Source organism: Stegodyphus dumicola, chromosome 4 (genome assembly GCF_044657685.1).
Source record: "Stegodyphus dumicola isolate Sdum_Otavi_A_Nest chromosome 4, ASM4465768v1".
Lineage (NCBI taxonomy): Eukaryota > Metazoa > Arthropoda > Arachnida > Araneae > Eresidae > Stegodyphus > Stegodyphus dumicola.
In genome coordinates this window covers 29358460-29376241 of record NC_140771.1, presented here as the reverse complement: position 1 = coordinate 29376241, position 17782 = coordinate 29358460, and the positions used below count along the sequence as shown (strand labels likewise).

The 17782-nt window shown below is 32.4% G+C and overlaps 1 protein-coding gene across 1 annotated transcript in view; it reads left to right on the top strand.

Annotated features, from left to right (window-relative positions):
* The window catches only part of LOC118181815 (S-formylglutathione hydrolase), a 66505-nt gene that overhangs the window by 4357 nt on the left and 44366 nt on the right, over positions 1 to 17782 (top strand). The window contains exon 2 of the mRNA XM_035351019.2: positions 5168 to 5332. Within this exon, the coding sequence (XP_035206910.1) occupies positions 5173 to 5332 (160 nt within the window). The 5' untranslated portion in view covers positions 5168 to 5172. The remainder of the gene's footprint in view (positions 1 to 5167; positions 5333 to 17782) is intronic.

Below are 17782 nucleotides of genomic sequence, written 5' to 3'. Positions count from 1 at the left end.
AATAGAATTTCCGATATATATTTACTAATACGTAATTTGTATCTACAAAGCGAAAGTATGTTTTGAAATCCGAAATCTGTTTATCAATTTCACGCTGGGGATTGGAAGTTGATCTGTCAGCACTATCCTTATCTTCAGGGCAGATGTTTTTATTTTATTTGGTTTATAATTCTGTACTAAGTGTAGTATTTCATCTTGTCTTTGATATGATTTAAATCAAGTTCCTTGTGGTTATAATTCGCTTCGGATAGTGAAGAAAGTGACCCAGAGGTTATTGAAAACGAAAACATTTCGATTGACAAATTAGTCTGTATTCTCAACTTGGACTTGAACAGCGGAACTTTGTAACTAAACAAGAAATTATGTCTGTTTAATAGAATTAAAGAGAAAGTATTATCACATGAAAGGAAGCAACTTACATTGAAGGAAATGTTTAATAAAGTAAACAAATAAATATTAAACTTTTTCTTTTTGTAAATTTTGATACCCTTTAGATCATAATTGTTCTTTATTTCATAAACTACGGTTTCATATTTTCAATTTTGTAATTTCTGCATGCCATCTTACCAGATTTAAACTGATGATCTATAATCCGGAAAAATCGATAATCCGGAATCGGCGAAGTCCGGATTAACGACTTTTGACTGTATTATATTATAAACGTCACCAACGAATTCATACCTCAAACATTACAAATGGTTACAAATACTTAGTGTCAAATATTTAAATTATTTCCATGCACTTTTACTTCCACTGAAACGTATACCAAATTCCTACAAACATATAATTCACAAAATAACTATCATTTAATTAAAATATAATTAAATTAAAAAACACTACGTCAAATATAAATAAGCACATGCATTAAATTAATAAAAATTAGCTTACAATCCTAATTACTTTAAACTAAATCATTGCTAATAACAATTTTCCAATAATACCATATTACTTTATTTACTCCTTACATTTAGAACAATGCATAAAAATAGTATCCTCAAATAATTAAAAATACTAACTTACCTAATCTTCTTCAGAATCGTGATTACGTGGCCGATAAACTTTTCTTATTTCCTCCGCTAAATAAAAAGCAAGCATATGTGCGCCTGTTTCAGGATCTTTAAAATCACACTTATAGTTCACAGCAAGGTACCAGGTAAAATAAATAACTTAATAAAACATCTTTACTTCTATCTCGCACAACCTTAAAAAAACACTTATTACTACCATTTGCAATCCCACTAAATACCCATTTCGAATTCACTTTAGTTAGGACCATGGGATCCAAAAATTAACCAACACTGTTTCACACAACACAGAATAAAGCTAAATACAAAATTTCCAGATTTCCTCCCATTTCCTATTAAAGAACTGTAATTCGTCCATTAATGTCACATGACATATCTCATGATGTCTCATTTCCCTCACACAAAATAATGCGTAATCGGAACTGAGTATTTCTCACATTATTACCAAAGTCCTAGGTAGTAACCTTTATCGCCTCCAAAATGTCGCCAAACTACCAGTTACCATATTCCAAAGATCAGCCTAATTTTAGCTTAGCTTATACCGTCCATTATACATTAAACGCGCATTCATAAGTATATTTTGTGCACGCATATTCGCAGCCATAAAGGTCTTGCGCGCGCGACGCATGCGCAGAAAGTTTGTACCTTTGAGGTCCGGATTATGGGTGTCTGAATTAACGACTTTTGACTGTATTATGTTTGATTGCTTGCCGTTCATTCATTTATTCATTATTGAAATTTACATATCATGTTCAAAATAGCTTGCCATTTGTTAATTTTCCTTAATAAAAATATGTTTGGTAATTGAATTCATTGTTTATTTGGCTTTTACGAAACGTGAGAACTAAAAGAGCCCGCATTATTGAAACTTTTTTTTCTTGTGCGTGGCCTTCTAAATAAGGGTGTGTCTTATATGCCATCAAATATGGTAATTGTCTGTTTAAATAGTCTGTCTTATTTTCCGTGCTCTGCGGTGTTCTGCAGTTCCTTTGTATGTGGCCTTCGAAACCGCAGTTCCGGCACTTCAGGATTGGTTCTTTTTCACTCCTGTTCCATTTCAAGGCATTGACTTGTCTCATAAAATTATCTGTTATATTTTCCGTCTGTGCTGTGGCCTTCAGTATCACATTTCCAACACTTTAAAGCCAATTTGTTCTCACTCCTACACCACATCAAAGCATTGACTTTTCTGGATAAATCATCTAAACAAGCCATTACTTGATCCACTGGCTCGTAGACTTGTACAGCTCTGATGGGGGGGGGGCGATCTCTTCAAGTTGTTGGACTGTCGAATTTCATGGCATGCACTAGAGGGCTTTTTATGTCCTTGACATCTGCCATTCACGGAGCTTTCTGTATTGAAAGTCTCGGATACTGTTGATGAAGTATTGTAGGGAAAGGATTTCCCTTGCTTCTGTTGGGCACTCCGAAAAAATGAGGTGGGCCAGCCTTTCAACACCTATGGCGAGCTCTTGGAGTGTTTCAGTGGGCTTCTGTTGATGGGATTTTAGTCTTTCAAACAATTCTTCCCAAAGTGCAGTACAAAGTGCACTGGACAGAGCTTTGAAATCTAGCATTTGGTTTTCAGGAAGAGTCTGAAGGATATCCGCTGTGTCTGTTCTAATAGAAGATGTAAGATGACAGGCCTTAGCTTGGCAATCCCATCCGTTCACATCCACCACTATAAAAAATTGTGCCTTATATACTTGCCAAGAGGTCTTCCCATCACACATGGATAGCTTCAGTGAGAGACGAGCAGACATGGGTAAAAATTTAGAAACATCGGAATTTTTACCCACGCCTGCTACGAATTTTTTTAAAGTATTGTCTTCTTTGGCTACTGCAGAAACCCTGTCATCAATTTGTTGTTGAACGGCAGAAACTTTTCCTTCAAATTGTTCTTTGACAGAAGAAACTCTGTAATGTATCATGTTCTTCCACAGACGAAACTCTCTCTTCTATTTGTTCTTTCACAGAAGAAACTTTTTCTTCAATTTGTCCAGCTTTACTTTCAACCATATCTGTTCTGCTTTCCATAGCCTCAAATTTGTTTTCTATTGTGTGGGTAATTTCTCTTTTCATCTCTTCTTGACCTGCTTCAGTCTTTCCTTGACCACTTTTCATCTCTACTTGACTACTACCAACTGATTCTTGACTCAGTTCCATTTCTACTTTAACAGCTTTCATCTCTTCTCTAACGGAATATTGACCAGCTTTCATCTCTACTTTCACCAAGCTGATGGCCCCTTCCATCTTTTTGTGATGAAATGCAGCAAAGGCAGACACGAGCTGTCCTAATTGCTCTTCCATCGCTCTTGTTATTCGCATTCAAACCCCACTCCTGACACCAAAATGTGCCGCGTGCGTACGTGTTCATAATAGATTGAATACACAAGTCAGATTTAAAAAAATTAATAATCTATTCTTATTACAAGAAATATAACAAAGCTGGAATTTTTCTGAGAGATATTTGTATAATGTCACACTATGTAATCAGTAGCTATACTTTAAACTATTAAAACGTTAAATAAAACACAATTAATAGAACACACAAGAAAGGGTACTCCAAATTTACATGCCAGTGCTCAGTTTATGGGATTAATGACAGGTTTTTGCATTCATACAGAATAATGATTTGAAGCATAGAGCAGTAAATACCAGATTTTGGCTGTTGCACCAACACATCAAAAGTACTTGAAGCATACCCACAATCACCAGACATAAATCCAACTGAAGATTTATGGGAAGAATTAGGTCAAAGGATAAGAAATAAAGGTACTACAAACACAAAGCTAAACCAAAATATGAAGAATGTTATAAAATACAAAGTTGTTATGCCATCTAGACTGAACATCATTATTTAGTCTAAGCGACATTCTACAGGATATTAATTACAATATTAATTCTCTTTTGTTCCTGTTTTAGAGAAAAAGTCAAATACTTTTTTGACCTATGCTATGGAATCTAAAATGTTTTTGCTTTCTTATGGTACTATAAATCTATTTAATTTCTTTGGAAACATGCCTGAGGCATATCTTCATTCCATAATTTTTGCATTGTACAAATAACATACCTAATTCATTGTTTAAGGTTTTTTAATGATGCATTGTTTAGGTAATCAAATAAAGGACAAATTCTTTTTGAAGTAACTGTTGGCATTTGAATCACTTAGTATGTGCAGTGTCTCATATATGCTCTTGAATATGAAGGCTGAAGTTAAATTGAGATTTACTGATTATGTGATTAAAAATGAATGGAAAGTAAGGATTTGAGATTCACATACTGAGATGATTTGTAGAATTAAATATGTATGAAAGATAATTAATTTTTAAAAATTTTTATTAAATTTTTTACATGTATATAAACAGCAAAACAGTCATGATATCATTTATAAAGAGAAACAATGTTTACTGGATACATTATTTTGCATAGTATTTTACTTCTTTTTGGGGAATATGACTGATGGGAAGGTATCAAAATTTTCTTTTTCAGATACGGTGTTCTACTATAATAATAAAATAAATCGGTACTATTCCGTTTTGAGGGCCGTGAAAAACCGCCAAACTGTTGTTCATGCCAGTGCTGCCAAAAATAATTGCGGCAACCCTAACACAAGAAAGGAAGAATAATAGTAAATAACTATCTAAAGATTATTGTTTTAATTTATATGAAAGGTTAATTTCATATAATGCTTTTTTATTATTATAATTTATATAAAAAAAAGCTAAACATAACTGAATGGATTCCTGCATCGCTATTTCGCTACCGAATTATCGCTAAAGCATAATTTCATCTCGTTAGTTGTTCAAACATAATTTTCTATAATGAATGATGCCTTTTTTTTTTTTTTTTTTTTTTTTTGAAAAAATTCTATTGCAGACTTTTCGTCAGGGGCAATTCGCAATTAAATCCATAGGGTGTCAAAAAAGGATTTAAAAATTAAATTAATATTTCAGTGGCATCTTAAGAAATATAGAACTATATAAAGTTACACAAACTGAAATAAGCGTGTACGCTAGATTTGGCACGCTGTTAAATGGGCGCGTTTGCTAGATTTGGTGCTTTTCCATGTATATTTTCGCTACAATTTTTTACAGTCCTCAAAACTGATTAGTACCAATAAATCACTTTTTTTTTTCCAGTTTTTATGGCAAAAGCAACATTAGTCTCATCTTCAAAATGTTTTGGAGGGTTCCAAAAGGTTTTCCGTCACACAAGCCAGGAATTAAACTGCGAGATGAATTTTTCAATTTATATTCCACCACAAGCAGCCAATAAAAGGTGCCCTGTTCTTTATTGGCTATCTGGTAAGTAATATAAAAAAATATCATTGTATGTATGTACAGTAGAACTACAAATACTGGGATCATTACCAATCAGGGGATTAAAAAATGATACTTATGTATTATCTTGGTGACCGGCCTAGTAGCACAAGTATGGGTGATCATGTCCTTTAGAATCCCATGGTAACAATAGACCATTGCTGAAATTTTCACCTACAGTCGACAGGATAATACTAAGTACCTAAAAAATGTATTTCATCTTCCTTTTTTCTTTAAACTAGCTGCATATTTAATCTCATGCAAATGAGGAAATTTTATTTTTCATTTATTATACATTATTTTTGCAAAGATTGTGGACTTATAAAAATAAAAGGTACACTGCGCAAAAAACAATATTGGACAGTTCTTTTTTATCTCCCATTCTACTGGGCCTATTGACGAAATTCAACTTGCATTCTCATGTCTTAAAAGTGCGATGTAGGATATGTATTAGATTTATATATTATTGTATTAGATTTATATTGTTTTAATATAGGTATTTTGATACAAAATTGGAATATTCTGATATGACATGCCAATTTTTTTCTGTATTTCGATTCCACGATTTTAAATTATGCCAAACTGCCAAGTTTTGTTAATCGCACAAGTAGTTTTTAAAAAATTGGCTTGAAAAATTTTAGCTCCTCAATGTTAATTGAATGTGATATATATTTATTAATATATTTTTTATTAAACTTACTTGATTCTTTCATCCAAAATTCAAAATTTAGGCTTAATATAATTTGCGCTTTTTTTAATTTGTATTTTTTAAATAATTTTTATGGTTGATCTTTACAATATGGTAACTGGTAGTTTGGCGACATTTTGGAGGCGATAAAGGTTACTACCTGGGACTACCTGGGTAATAATGTGAGCAGTACTCAGTTCCGATTACGCATTATTTTGCGTGAGGGAAATGAGAGATCATGGGATATGTCATGTGATATTAATGGACGAATTACGGTTCTTTAATCGGAAAAGGGAGGAAATCGGGAAAAAATGTGGAAATTTTGTATTTAGCTTTATTCTGTGTTGTGTGAAACAGTGTTGTTTAATTTTTGGATCCCATGGCCCTAACTCAAGTGAATTTGAAATGGGTATTTAGGCATTGTGATAAAGAGAAGTTTGCTTTTTATTTAGCGGAGGAAGTATGGAGGAAAAATTCGCAGAAAAAATCTTTAAATAATTTTATTGAATGAATTAGAAAAGTGTATCCGCCACGTAATCAAGATTCTGAAGAAGATTAGGTAAGTTAATATTTTTAATTATTTGAGGATATTATTTTTATGCATTGTTCTAAATGTAAGGTGGAAAGGAATTTGGTATTATTGGGAAAATTGTTATTAACAATGATTTAGTTTAAAGTAATTAGGATTGTAAGGTAATTTTTATTAATTTAATGTATGTGCTCATTTATGTTTTAAGTAGTGTTTTTGAATTTAATTATATTTTAATGAAATGATAGTTATTTTGTGAATTTTATGTTTGTAGGAATTTGGTATACGTTTAAGTTGAAATAAACGTGCATGGAAATAATTTAAATATTTGATACTAAGTATTTCTAATACTTGCGGTATGAATTCGTTGGTGACGTGTATAATGTAATAGATGATTTAGAGGTAAAAGTCTTTGGATATTTTATTTATTTTATATGTGGAAATGTTCATATTTGTAAAGGGTAAATACTTTTTCGCGATCAAGTAATTTCATATATGTTCTTTTTACCGGGTTTAAAGATTGAGAAAATTGTCATGTATTTTCGTGAAATTTTTCTAATTTATGAGAAAAAAGCAGTGTACATGGATATAGTGAAGAGTGTGCGCAATGCCATTTTTGTGCAATTCTGGGATATTAATAAGTCGACGTGTACATGGTTTATGTGTATGTGTTATTTTGAAAAACACGTAAGGAGTATGGTATTGTTCACTTTTTCCCAATTTTGCAGTGAATATTTGTCATGATTAAGCAGTTTTGTTTGATAAAATTTCTAGCATAGGTGTAATTCGGCTAGTAGATTGTTGGAAGAAGTGTTCAGTAGATAAGAAGAAAAGAAACATGTCTTTACTTCGTGAAGACAAAATGGCAGCGGGGAAAAAAAAATAGAGGGTTGCTGTAGGAGAGTTGGTTGCCAAATTTTAGCCAAAAATCGCCAAGTTACCATAATGTAAAGATCAACCATTTTTATAAATTATCAAAAAAAATTTTGAATTGTAACCTATAAAACTTTTACCATCATCTTAAGGCAGTTTGTTGACAAATGTCTTCCTATTCTTTTAACATAAGCAAATTTACTGGTATATCATCGCATATAAAGTGCATTAAAGTACTGCAAAAGTCTGCTGCTGCATGGAATACATCCTCAAAATTCCACTGAATTAAAAAAAAAAGTGCATACTTTATCATATTATAAATAAATATTTGCCGAATATCGTTTTTTTTGGGGGGGAGCGTTTTTTCCAATTAGTATCAACATTGAAAAATAGGGGATGCGACAACTCCATTTGGGCAGATAGTCAGTTTTCATTTTGGGGGAATATTGAATTCTTCTGCATTAAAATGCTTAATTTTTTACCTCAGGAAATGGAAGTAACATTTACAGATTCAACATGACACAATTCATTCGTCAAAATGTTATTTCTACAGCACAAAATGTGCATATACATCAATTATATTCAAATACTTGTCAAATTAAAATAAGTATGCAAACCTGAATGTTTTGGTAACGTCATAGCATCTTAACCCCTTGGGTACATTTGACGTCTGAGACACGTCATTCCCTTTTTCCCCCCTAGTAGCGGTTGACGTGTCTAAGACGTCAAACCAAAAATTAAACTCTTGGGTACATTTGAAATCTGAGAGACGACATTCACTTGTTTTCAGTAGGAGCGGATGACATGTCTAAAATGTTATTTGAGGTTATGCACAATTCTGTTCATTTCATTGTAGCTTGTATCAGTCATAATAGAAGAGGCAATTACAGTATTTCAGTGAACATTATTCGCGATACACTGCCCCATTGTGTCAAAAATAAGGAATATATTTTGTGATAGTGATAGTGAAAGTGATTTTGAGAAATCTAAAGAAGAATTGTTTAGTGATCCTGAAATTGACAATTACAATGAAATACAAAGCGAAGGTGATGAAGACGATATTGAATTAGAAAATGATGACAATTGTAATATAATATCAAGGTTTCGAAGACGCACAAGACGTCTATCGAGCAGTGATAGTGAATTTTCTCGTGACCAGTATCAGAGGAATGGATTTGGGAAGAAGAAGAAAATGTAGCCAATATAAAAAGTTTTTCTGAAATATCTGGAATTAATCCTTTAAGCCAGTGTAGACTAGGTAGTACAGTCAAAAGTCGTTAATCCGGACTCGTCGGGACTTTGGCGATTCCGGATTATAGATCATCAGTTTAAATCTGGTAAGATGGCACGCAAAAATTATAAAATTAAAAATATGGAACCGTAATTTATGAAATAAAGAACAATTATGATCTAAAGGGTGTCAAAACTTACAAAAAAAAAAGCTTAATATTTATTTGTTTACTTTATTAAACATTTCTTTTAATGTAAGTTGTTTTAAGTTGCTTCGTTTTATGTGCTAATACTTTCTCTTTAATTCTATAAACAAACATAATTTCTTGTTCAGTTACAAAGTTCCGCTGTTCAAGTCTTATAATTGCTGTGCCGAGAATACGGACCAATTTGTCAATCGAAATTTTTTCGTTTTCAATAACCTCTGTGTCACTTTCTTCACTATCGGAAGCGAATTATAATGACGAGGAATTTGATTTAAATCATATCAAAGACGGAGTATATCGAGATGAAATACTACATTTCGTAAGGAATTATAAGCCAAATAAAATAGATATCTGCCCTGAAAATAAGGCTAGTGCTGACAGATCAACTTCCAATTCATTGCGTGCCGCGGCGTTCCCCCCTGCCCCTCCGCTGCAGAGCAGCATGAAATTGATACAGATTTCGGAATGGTTAGAAAAACAAAGGATATGCCTTTATCCATTTTTTGCAGCAATTCCACTTTTTGTTTGATAGACATCGAAACATACTTTCGCTTTGTAGATACTTTGGGAGCTCCAGCATCGGAAATTCTATTTGACATAATCGAAAGTTCAAGCTTACTTTTATAAAATTGCTCTAACAGTCTGCAAAAGATAATAAGCCAGATCCAATTTGAAGATTAAGGAACAATGCAATCTGCAACATTAACTGAAATAGATAATTAGATAATTTTAGCTTATATCGTCCGTTATACATTAAACGCACATGTGTAAACGTAAAAGTCTTATGCACATGCTTCAACGCGACGCATGCGCAGAAAGTTTGTAGCTTTGAGGTCCGCATTATAGATCATTCCGGATTATGGGTGTCCGAATTAACGACTTTTGACTGTAATCCTACGCCTTTAGATGTTTTGAAAGAAGTCTTGAATGAAGATTTTTGGGGCACTATAGTAAAAGAGACGAATAGATATGCCAGACAAGGGATAGAAAAAGAAGGTTGTGTAAAAAAAAAAAAAAAGAAAGAGTGGTTTCCATAAGTTCTGATTAAATGAAAGCTTATATTGCATTATGCATCTTGATGTCACACATGAAGAAGCCAAAAATGCATATGTATTGGTCAAAACGATATGCAATAAGTACTCCAATTTTTGCCTGCACTATGGCACACAATGGATAGGCTTTTGATATTTCAAGCTTTCTACATTTTACGGATAATGAAGAGGAAAATAAAGATGACAGAATAAGAAAGATTAGAAATATAGTGGATTACCTAAATACTAAATTTTGTTACATTTATACTCCTAAAGTGAAGTAGCTATTGATGAATTGCAACCAAAAATTATATCCATTCCACATGCAAAAATTTTCTCAAATAAATCCGTACCCAAGGGGTTAACTTGGTGAATTTTTTCATGCCTGTGTGTCATCTGCAGAGTTGAACAGGTTTTGGATGTAGATACCCCCTACCTCAAGCAATTTAGGACAAAACATTGAATGCTTTCAATAGTTAGTCAAGCTAACAAAATGTTGAATGCTTTCAATAGCCATCTGTAGAGTCATAACGAGCCAGTGGATTCAACGAAAAATTTCTCAAGTGCGGTATTTGGCTCTCTGCTAAATATAATTCAAATGATAAATTATTTGATGAATACTATTAATAAAAGGGGTTATGTGAGAATGTGGAAAGCTCATTCAGTATTTTTTCGAGAGCGTTAGGGATATCTTTCAAACTGCTTCAGGTACCAATTTTGAACCATTCTACGTAAAATCGTGAATGCTGAACTGATATTTATTTTGGGGTAACTTAGAAAAATTAATCATAGAAAAAAATGCATGCAACCAAGCCATTAGTTGCTATTCAAACCCTGGTCGAACTACCAGTGTTCAGTGATACCCTTGATAGAGTATTCACTACTTTTATTTTATGTTTCAAATGCTGAAATGTTTTAAATAAAATTCATGTTTTGTCATCGACATATTATTTTATTTTTATGTAATTGAAAAATAATCACTTTAGCTTAACTAAAAAAAATAAAGTTTTGTCTCTTTTTTTTTTAAATTTTATTTAGCAATATTTTTAATTGATGATTGAGTGTAATACAAAATTATGAATGAAAAATCTTTGTTATTCAATACATATACTTGAATAGTGGTCTGCTGTTTTTGAAAGACTTTCAAGACATGAAAAAAGCATCATCAGTGTTACTAATCGGTACATCAATATACTTTGCATATAGTTACTTTCTGGATTGCCTTGCAGTATGAAATTTCAGGTATTTGTGAATTTAGATTAATTAATTGTTTTAACTGTTTCAAAAAAGTTAAGCAATATTATGCAGAGTAAGGCAGTCATGATCTGACGACAGTGAGGTTAATGTTTAAATGTAAAATGGGTAGTTACTATTTATTATATTATCGGAGAACTATTAAACTGTGTAAAGTCGCTAAAAGAGGTATTGAATGCTCTGTCAAACTATATTTACTAAAAAATTTGAATTTGATAGTGAATGTATCTTAAAACGAGTTTTAAGTCAGAAGTTTGAAACTTGATGGCTAGATGTAAATATAAAATTATGCATGTTAAAATATTTGTAAGTAGGCACATAGATCAGGTTAAGTTTTTATTAAATAGAGTAAGGCATACAAGGGCTGTCTGTTTAAAGGAAGAGATGTCATCCTGAAGGAATTTCGAAGGAAAACTGACTTTGAGTGTGTATTAAAAATAATGCATGTAATCTTCATTCAAATTATATTTATACGTATTTCTTATGTAAAAAATTCAAATTGTTTTTGAAATTTGTTTAAGTTCTTTATGGTATCGAAAAGATTGTGGTGAAAGATAGGAAATGATTTATAAGTTGGTCGAGAATTCTTTGAGAAGTAATTATCTTTAATGAAGTCACTTTGAGTAAAATTTGGGCAATTAACATGGAAAAGCACATAACATAGAAATTAACCTGGAGCAATTAACAAGGAAAGCATCAGTATTGAATACTTGCATTGATGTATATTATTCAATGTACAAACCTCTTAGTGGAAGTTCCTGATTAGATAACAAAAGAATTCTCTCAGATAATTTTTTTTTTTTTTTTTTTTTTTAAGTTCTTTGAATCTCTTCATTTTCAAAATTATGGTACTTTTAAAGGATTATAAAAAAGAATGAGATATTTGTATAAGGGGGTATCATAGGTTATTCCCTCTTTTAGCTAGTTTTTAGATTAGGTTATACACATATAGAAAAGCACGCAAGGGCTATCTGCCTAGTAGGAGATATGCCTTTGTGGAGAACTTTCTAGGGGAAGTGGTTTGTATTCTCCCAACATAAGAGGAAAGCCAATGAACTCTCAGTTTCAGCGGTCTTTATATCTCGGCTACTCATGGGGCTGTTAGTTTTCAGATTATTTTTATGAGTACAGTATTTTTTATTTGTGATGAAGTTAATATATTTTAAGATGCATACCATGAAAAAATTTGAAAACTTGCGTCTTGTAGTTCTACATGTTTTTTGCTATGACATGAAAGATTTATTTTAAAACTCGTTTTATTTAACAGGATAAAACCTGCATAAATCATTTTCAATTAAAACACGACCTCAATAAACTTTTGAAAACAAAAAAATCGTTCGCTATTTTTTTTTTAGGAAATATGTTTAAAGTTCCCTCAGTGACGGGAGCAATCCCACGCTATGTAACGATTAGAAATGCTGAATTATCATTTTTGAGGCTATTCAATGAACTTTATCATGAGGATAGGATGCAATCAAATTGGGGTGCCTTCATAATGGTGCCACAGCAAGAGGTAACGTGCACAAACTGATCATTGGTTATTCCCTTTTTTGGACATCCTTATGCTTGTTCGATTTTCATTTCAGTTACTGATTCATTAATTAAACAAGGTATTATATAAAATCTTCGGAATCTTTGTGAAAAACGAGGACTTTATCTGAACTTTTAGGTAAATCATTGAATTGTTATAAAGCTGCTGCACCTTTATGAAAAACGGTGGATTGGCATCAGAACGTTTTCAGGTTATGCTTCTAGGAAGAGTATTTTCGAGTATTTTAATAAACTAAACTTTATTTTTACCGAAATAGGTTTTTATGGGGTAACTTTTGATAGCAAAAATACAGAAAAAGGGGGAATAGATATATAAACTTTAAAATATAAGTCATTACTAATTAGCAACGTCACAGATACCGGAATTTTCAGCTTCTTTTTCGATACTTAATTTTTCAAGAGTGTTAAATTATTCTATATAAAATATTGGACAAAGGGAACCTGAGGTAGCTTATGTTACTAAAAGACTATTGTGCATTGGTTATATGCAAGATAAAAAATTCTTAATTTTTTTAAAGATTATTTATATATTGTTTCACAAGTTAAATAGTCACTCAGATTAATAAAACTAGCTTTTAAATCGTATTGAAGATTCAATGAAAAAAATTAAAATATATACAGTATTCTCTTGATTATATGGGTGCACAGTATCCGGTTTGCGGATTGTCCATGCGTACCACGCACACTTAGCGTTATGAGTGAGAGTATGTAAAAAACAATTATTTATATCTTATTACTTGTATTATTACATATGTATTTTGCCAGTGCAGAAACAGTTACTTTCAGTGACTTTTTTGGACATTACTTTAAATTTAATGACATCCATAAATATTTTCAACAAAACAATCATGTCGTAATCGAAGAATTGAATCAGGTTCTACCCAAGCAGCAGAAAATGTTGCTCACTGTGGAATCAGACATGAAAAACTTCAGCTCCTGGGCAAAGTGAACATTCAGATTTTTACCAGTTTAGATATAGGTCTCCAAGACAGTTTTTCAATTCTAGGTATAATGTTTCCCAAAACCAGGCACGGAGAAATTTCCAAGACAAGTAGCTTATCCATATAGATCATTTCCTTCTTTAAGTATTTATAATACTGAAGATTCTCAAAAAATGTACAAAAGTCAAAATATTTCAAAGTGAAGTTTCAAATCAATTAAGAAGAAATCCAAGATATAACAAAATACGATGGCTGCTTTAAGAATAATTGGTGACTTCAAAATAACGATTCTAGATTTTATGCTCTCCCCCTAAATTCATATGTTCTAGATTTGAAGTCTTTCCTTGTTACTTAACAACTTAAAATTATCCAAGCACAGATTAGCTGTACTTGTACATCATACTTAGTATAAAGATTCTTAGTAAAACAATTACATCATTCCTTTCCCTAACTTCTGCTCTGCCAACATCGCACTGCTTTACCTTGCTTAAATGCCTATGTCATTTCTTTTTAAATACCTAAGATGGTTTTATATGCATGAAAATAAAGATTGAGACTTCTTCAAAATTCATTTGTGTCAGCGTCATCTTTTTGTCTTTCCACTCAGCCATCTAAGACTGCAAGCTGTTAAAGTCTCAGATTTTTTTTCCAATGGCAGATTGTGAACAATTACAAATATAACTTAGTCCATTAATTTATACAAGGCCGGATGTGGTGGTCTCTTTATTATGGAGGCACCTAATAGGTGGGACATCATCGCCTTTCCTATGAAGGGACGGACAATTACAACCATGCCTTCTCCGGGATTCGAACCCAGGCCCTTCGGCATCGCAGTCAGCTTCCTTGACCACTATACCGACTGGGCGACTTAAAGTCTCAGATTCCTCTATGCATTAAAATATTGCATATATATATATATATATGAAATGTAATTTCTCATACATTATTTGTTTTGTGCAGCCGGGGCAACAGGAATGAGACAAATTTTGGAATATAAAGTGGTAGGTTTATTTTAGCATCCATCTCGCAAGCGTTTCTAATCGTACCTTGAGCAGAAGCCCTACTTATACATATGTGTGCGTCACGAGGCTCATCCAATCAGCGATATTAATTGAAATCACGAGGTGACGTTATCTTCTCATCAGGAGTGTTCTTAAGGACTTTATGTAATATGACAGATTTATGAGTTTGGCGGCCACCAACAGGTTAATATATTTTATACTAAAGAAAGGATTTCGCCAAAATTTAGGAACAGGGATGCAATTTAGGTAGAGAATCGCCAACACATTATTAAGCAATATTATTAGAATTTAATTTAATCAATTGATTTAAAAATATCATTACAGATTATCCTCCCCCCATCTGAAAAGGCTTGCAGTCGCGGCCGTCGACCCAAGACAGTCCAGACAGTGAGAGCAGAAAATTTAGTTATTAGGAAATTAAGTGAGTAGGAAAACTGATTGGATTTACCTCAAGGCACACAAAATCTTTACGTAAAATATGACATAAAATATTTGAATATAATTAATACAGTATATAAAATATAATAAATGATTAATGAAATTATAATATAGTAACTAAGTGCAGAACAAATAAAGCACTAATAACATATTGCTGGTTAGCTACGTGGCAATAGGAAATAGTAATATAACTGAATTTGTAAGTTTATATCTTAGGGAATGCCATTCACAGTTTGTGTATGAGTCCATACAATCATTAGAGTTGTCATTCAGGCTCATCTTCAGTCTTTTACTGGTCTTTGGAGATCTCCGGATCATTTAATTAGCGCTAGAATTATGGATCAGCATTGGCACTGAAAACATTTGAGTTTTTATGTCACAATACTAGAGTTCTTGTTGAAAATACACATTTTGCTAGGTTTTTAACATATTTTGTCACTCTATTTTTCTCTTATTAATGATAACAAAACAAAATTTAACTTCCAACATCCATACCAGTTTTTTGTACACGATGCTGCAGAAACATAAAATGAAATTCAGAAGTTTCAACAACTGAAATTTAACTTTTTCAACTGTTGCTACAATTTATAACACAAACATAGGAAAACATGAGCTCAAGGAAATGTGAGGGTATAGTACTCTACTTGTAGTATAGACTCAATTGAGTGTTTCCCACACAGAAAGTGCATTGAACCTGAAACTCAAGTTTGAAGGAGCCCAGTAAAAGAAAAGGGCAGACAAACTTTGCAGGCACTGAGAGATAAATCAACTATTAAGGGGGACAACAGGATGAAAACTAAAAGAAGGGTTATAGATAGTTTATTGATTTATAAATTTTGATTTATTCATGATGTAATTTAAAGTTCTCGGGTGGATAATAGAACCTTAATTTTGACGCACGTACAATCTCAGTTGGTTTCTTTGTGTGAAAATTTTCCCTGTCGATTTCATAATTAACTTCAGATAATTTATTCATAATCTGATAAGGGCCTGAATAGGGTGAAGTCAATTTTCTAGTATTTGGGTATTCGAATTCCTCGTAAAGTACAAAATCTCCAGGTTGAAATTTAGATTCTACAAATCTGATGTCATATGTAGTTTTATTCTTTTGGTGGTATTCGATAGTTCTTTTCTTTGCTAAAGCCCTTGCTTCATTTAAGGAAGGGTATTTATTTTGATCAATTGGAGATTCAAAAGGGAGGTTACCAAATAGTAAGTATGCTGGGTGAACTTAGTTACCGTATGAGGGGAGTTGTAATATTCGATAACAACTTGCTCTAGCACTTTAGTCCATGGTACTTTTTTAGAAGAAGAATTTACTTTACATTTTAGTCGACTTACTATTGATTGATTTACTCTTTCTACTTTACCGTTTGTCTGGGGATGGTGAGATAAAGTTAAAAGTTGTTTAACATTATGCTTTTTAAGAAATTTTTTGAATCTAGAGGAAGTGAAGGCTGCATTCCTGTCACTCAGAATTTTTTCGGGGACTTGTATTTGAAATATTTGTTTCAGGTTCAGCGCTAGCTGCCCTTAATGAATCATCAGAATCAGAGATGTTTTCATTAGCCATTATTCTTTTAATAATACTTTCATAAATAAAACTAACTCAAAAATAATACTCTTTAAATTTTCCCAAAGCAATATTAAAACCAAAATACATCCTTTAAATACCAAATTTAAAATACATTTATACCAAAATAATACTTTTTAAAATTTTCAAAATAAAAACACTATTATTAAATCAGTAATTATAATTCAATAGTAATAATATCAGTTGCATCGCCAAACTTTTTACTAATTGCTTCTGTTTGACTTATTGAGACGAGAATACGAGTGATGAAATCGACACCAAAATACACATTTTTGTGCACTCTTGATTAGATTTTCGCAAAACACAATCAATCACCACACAAGCACAAAGCTCTCGAGAGCAACACAGAACGGCGTAGACGTAGGGAAAGATTTCCATCCTCAAAAGTAGGTCAACGGTAAGAGCACATTTGATGAACGACGAACTTTTGATGGAAACACAAATCACGCATCACAGGGGGCAGAAGGATGCTTCTCTGGACGTAAAATAATCTGCAGAATACCCAGAATACAGGTAACAGAAGGATGATTCTCTTGAAACAAGAACGGCTAGAGAAAAATGTAGAAACCTAGAAGTCGCACAGCGGCAAATTCATCTAAAGTGCGTAACATTTTATCCGTATAATCCTTGGGGTATCTTCTTTTTTAGATAATCCCTTTGAAGGTGGCATCCTACCGGCTTTCTGAAATGTAATTTCTCATACATTATTTGTTTTGTGTAGCCGGGGCAACAGGAATGTGACAAATTTTGGAATATAAAGTGGTAGGTTTATTTTAGCATCCATCTCACAAGCGTTTCTAATCATACCTTGAGCAGAAGCCCTACTTATACATATGTGTGCGTCACGAAGCTCATCCAATCAGCGATATTAATTGAAATCACGAGGTGACGCTATCTTCTCATCAGGAGTGTTCTTAAGGACTTTATGTAATATGACAGATTTATGAGTTTGGCGATTTGGCGGGCGCCAACAGGTTAATATATTTTATACTAAAGAAAGGATTTTGCCAAAATTTAGGAACAGGAATGCAATTTAGGTAGAGAATCGCCAACACATTATTAAGCAATATTATTAGAA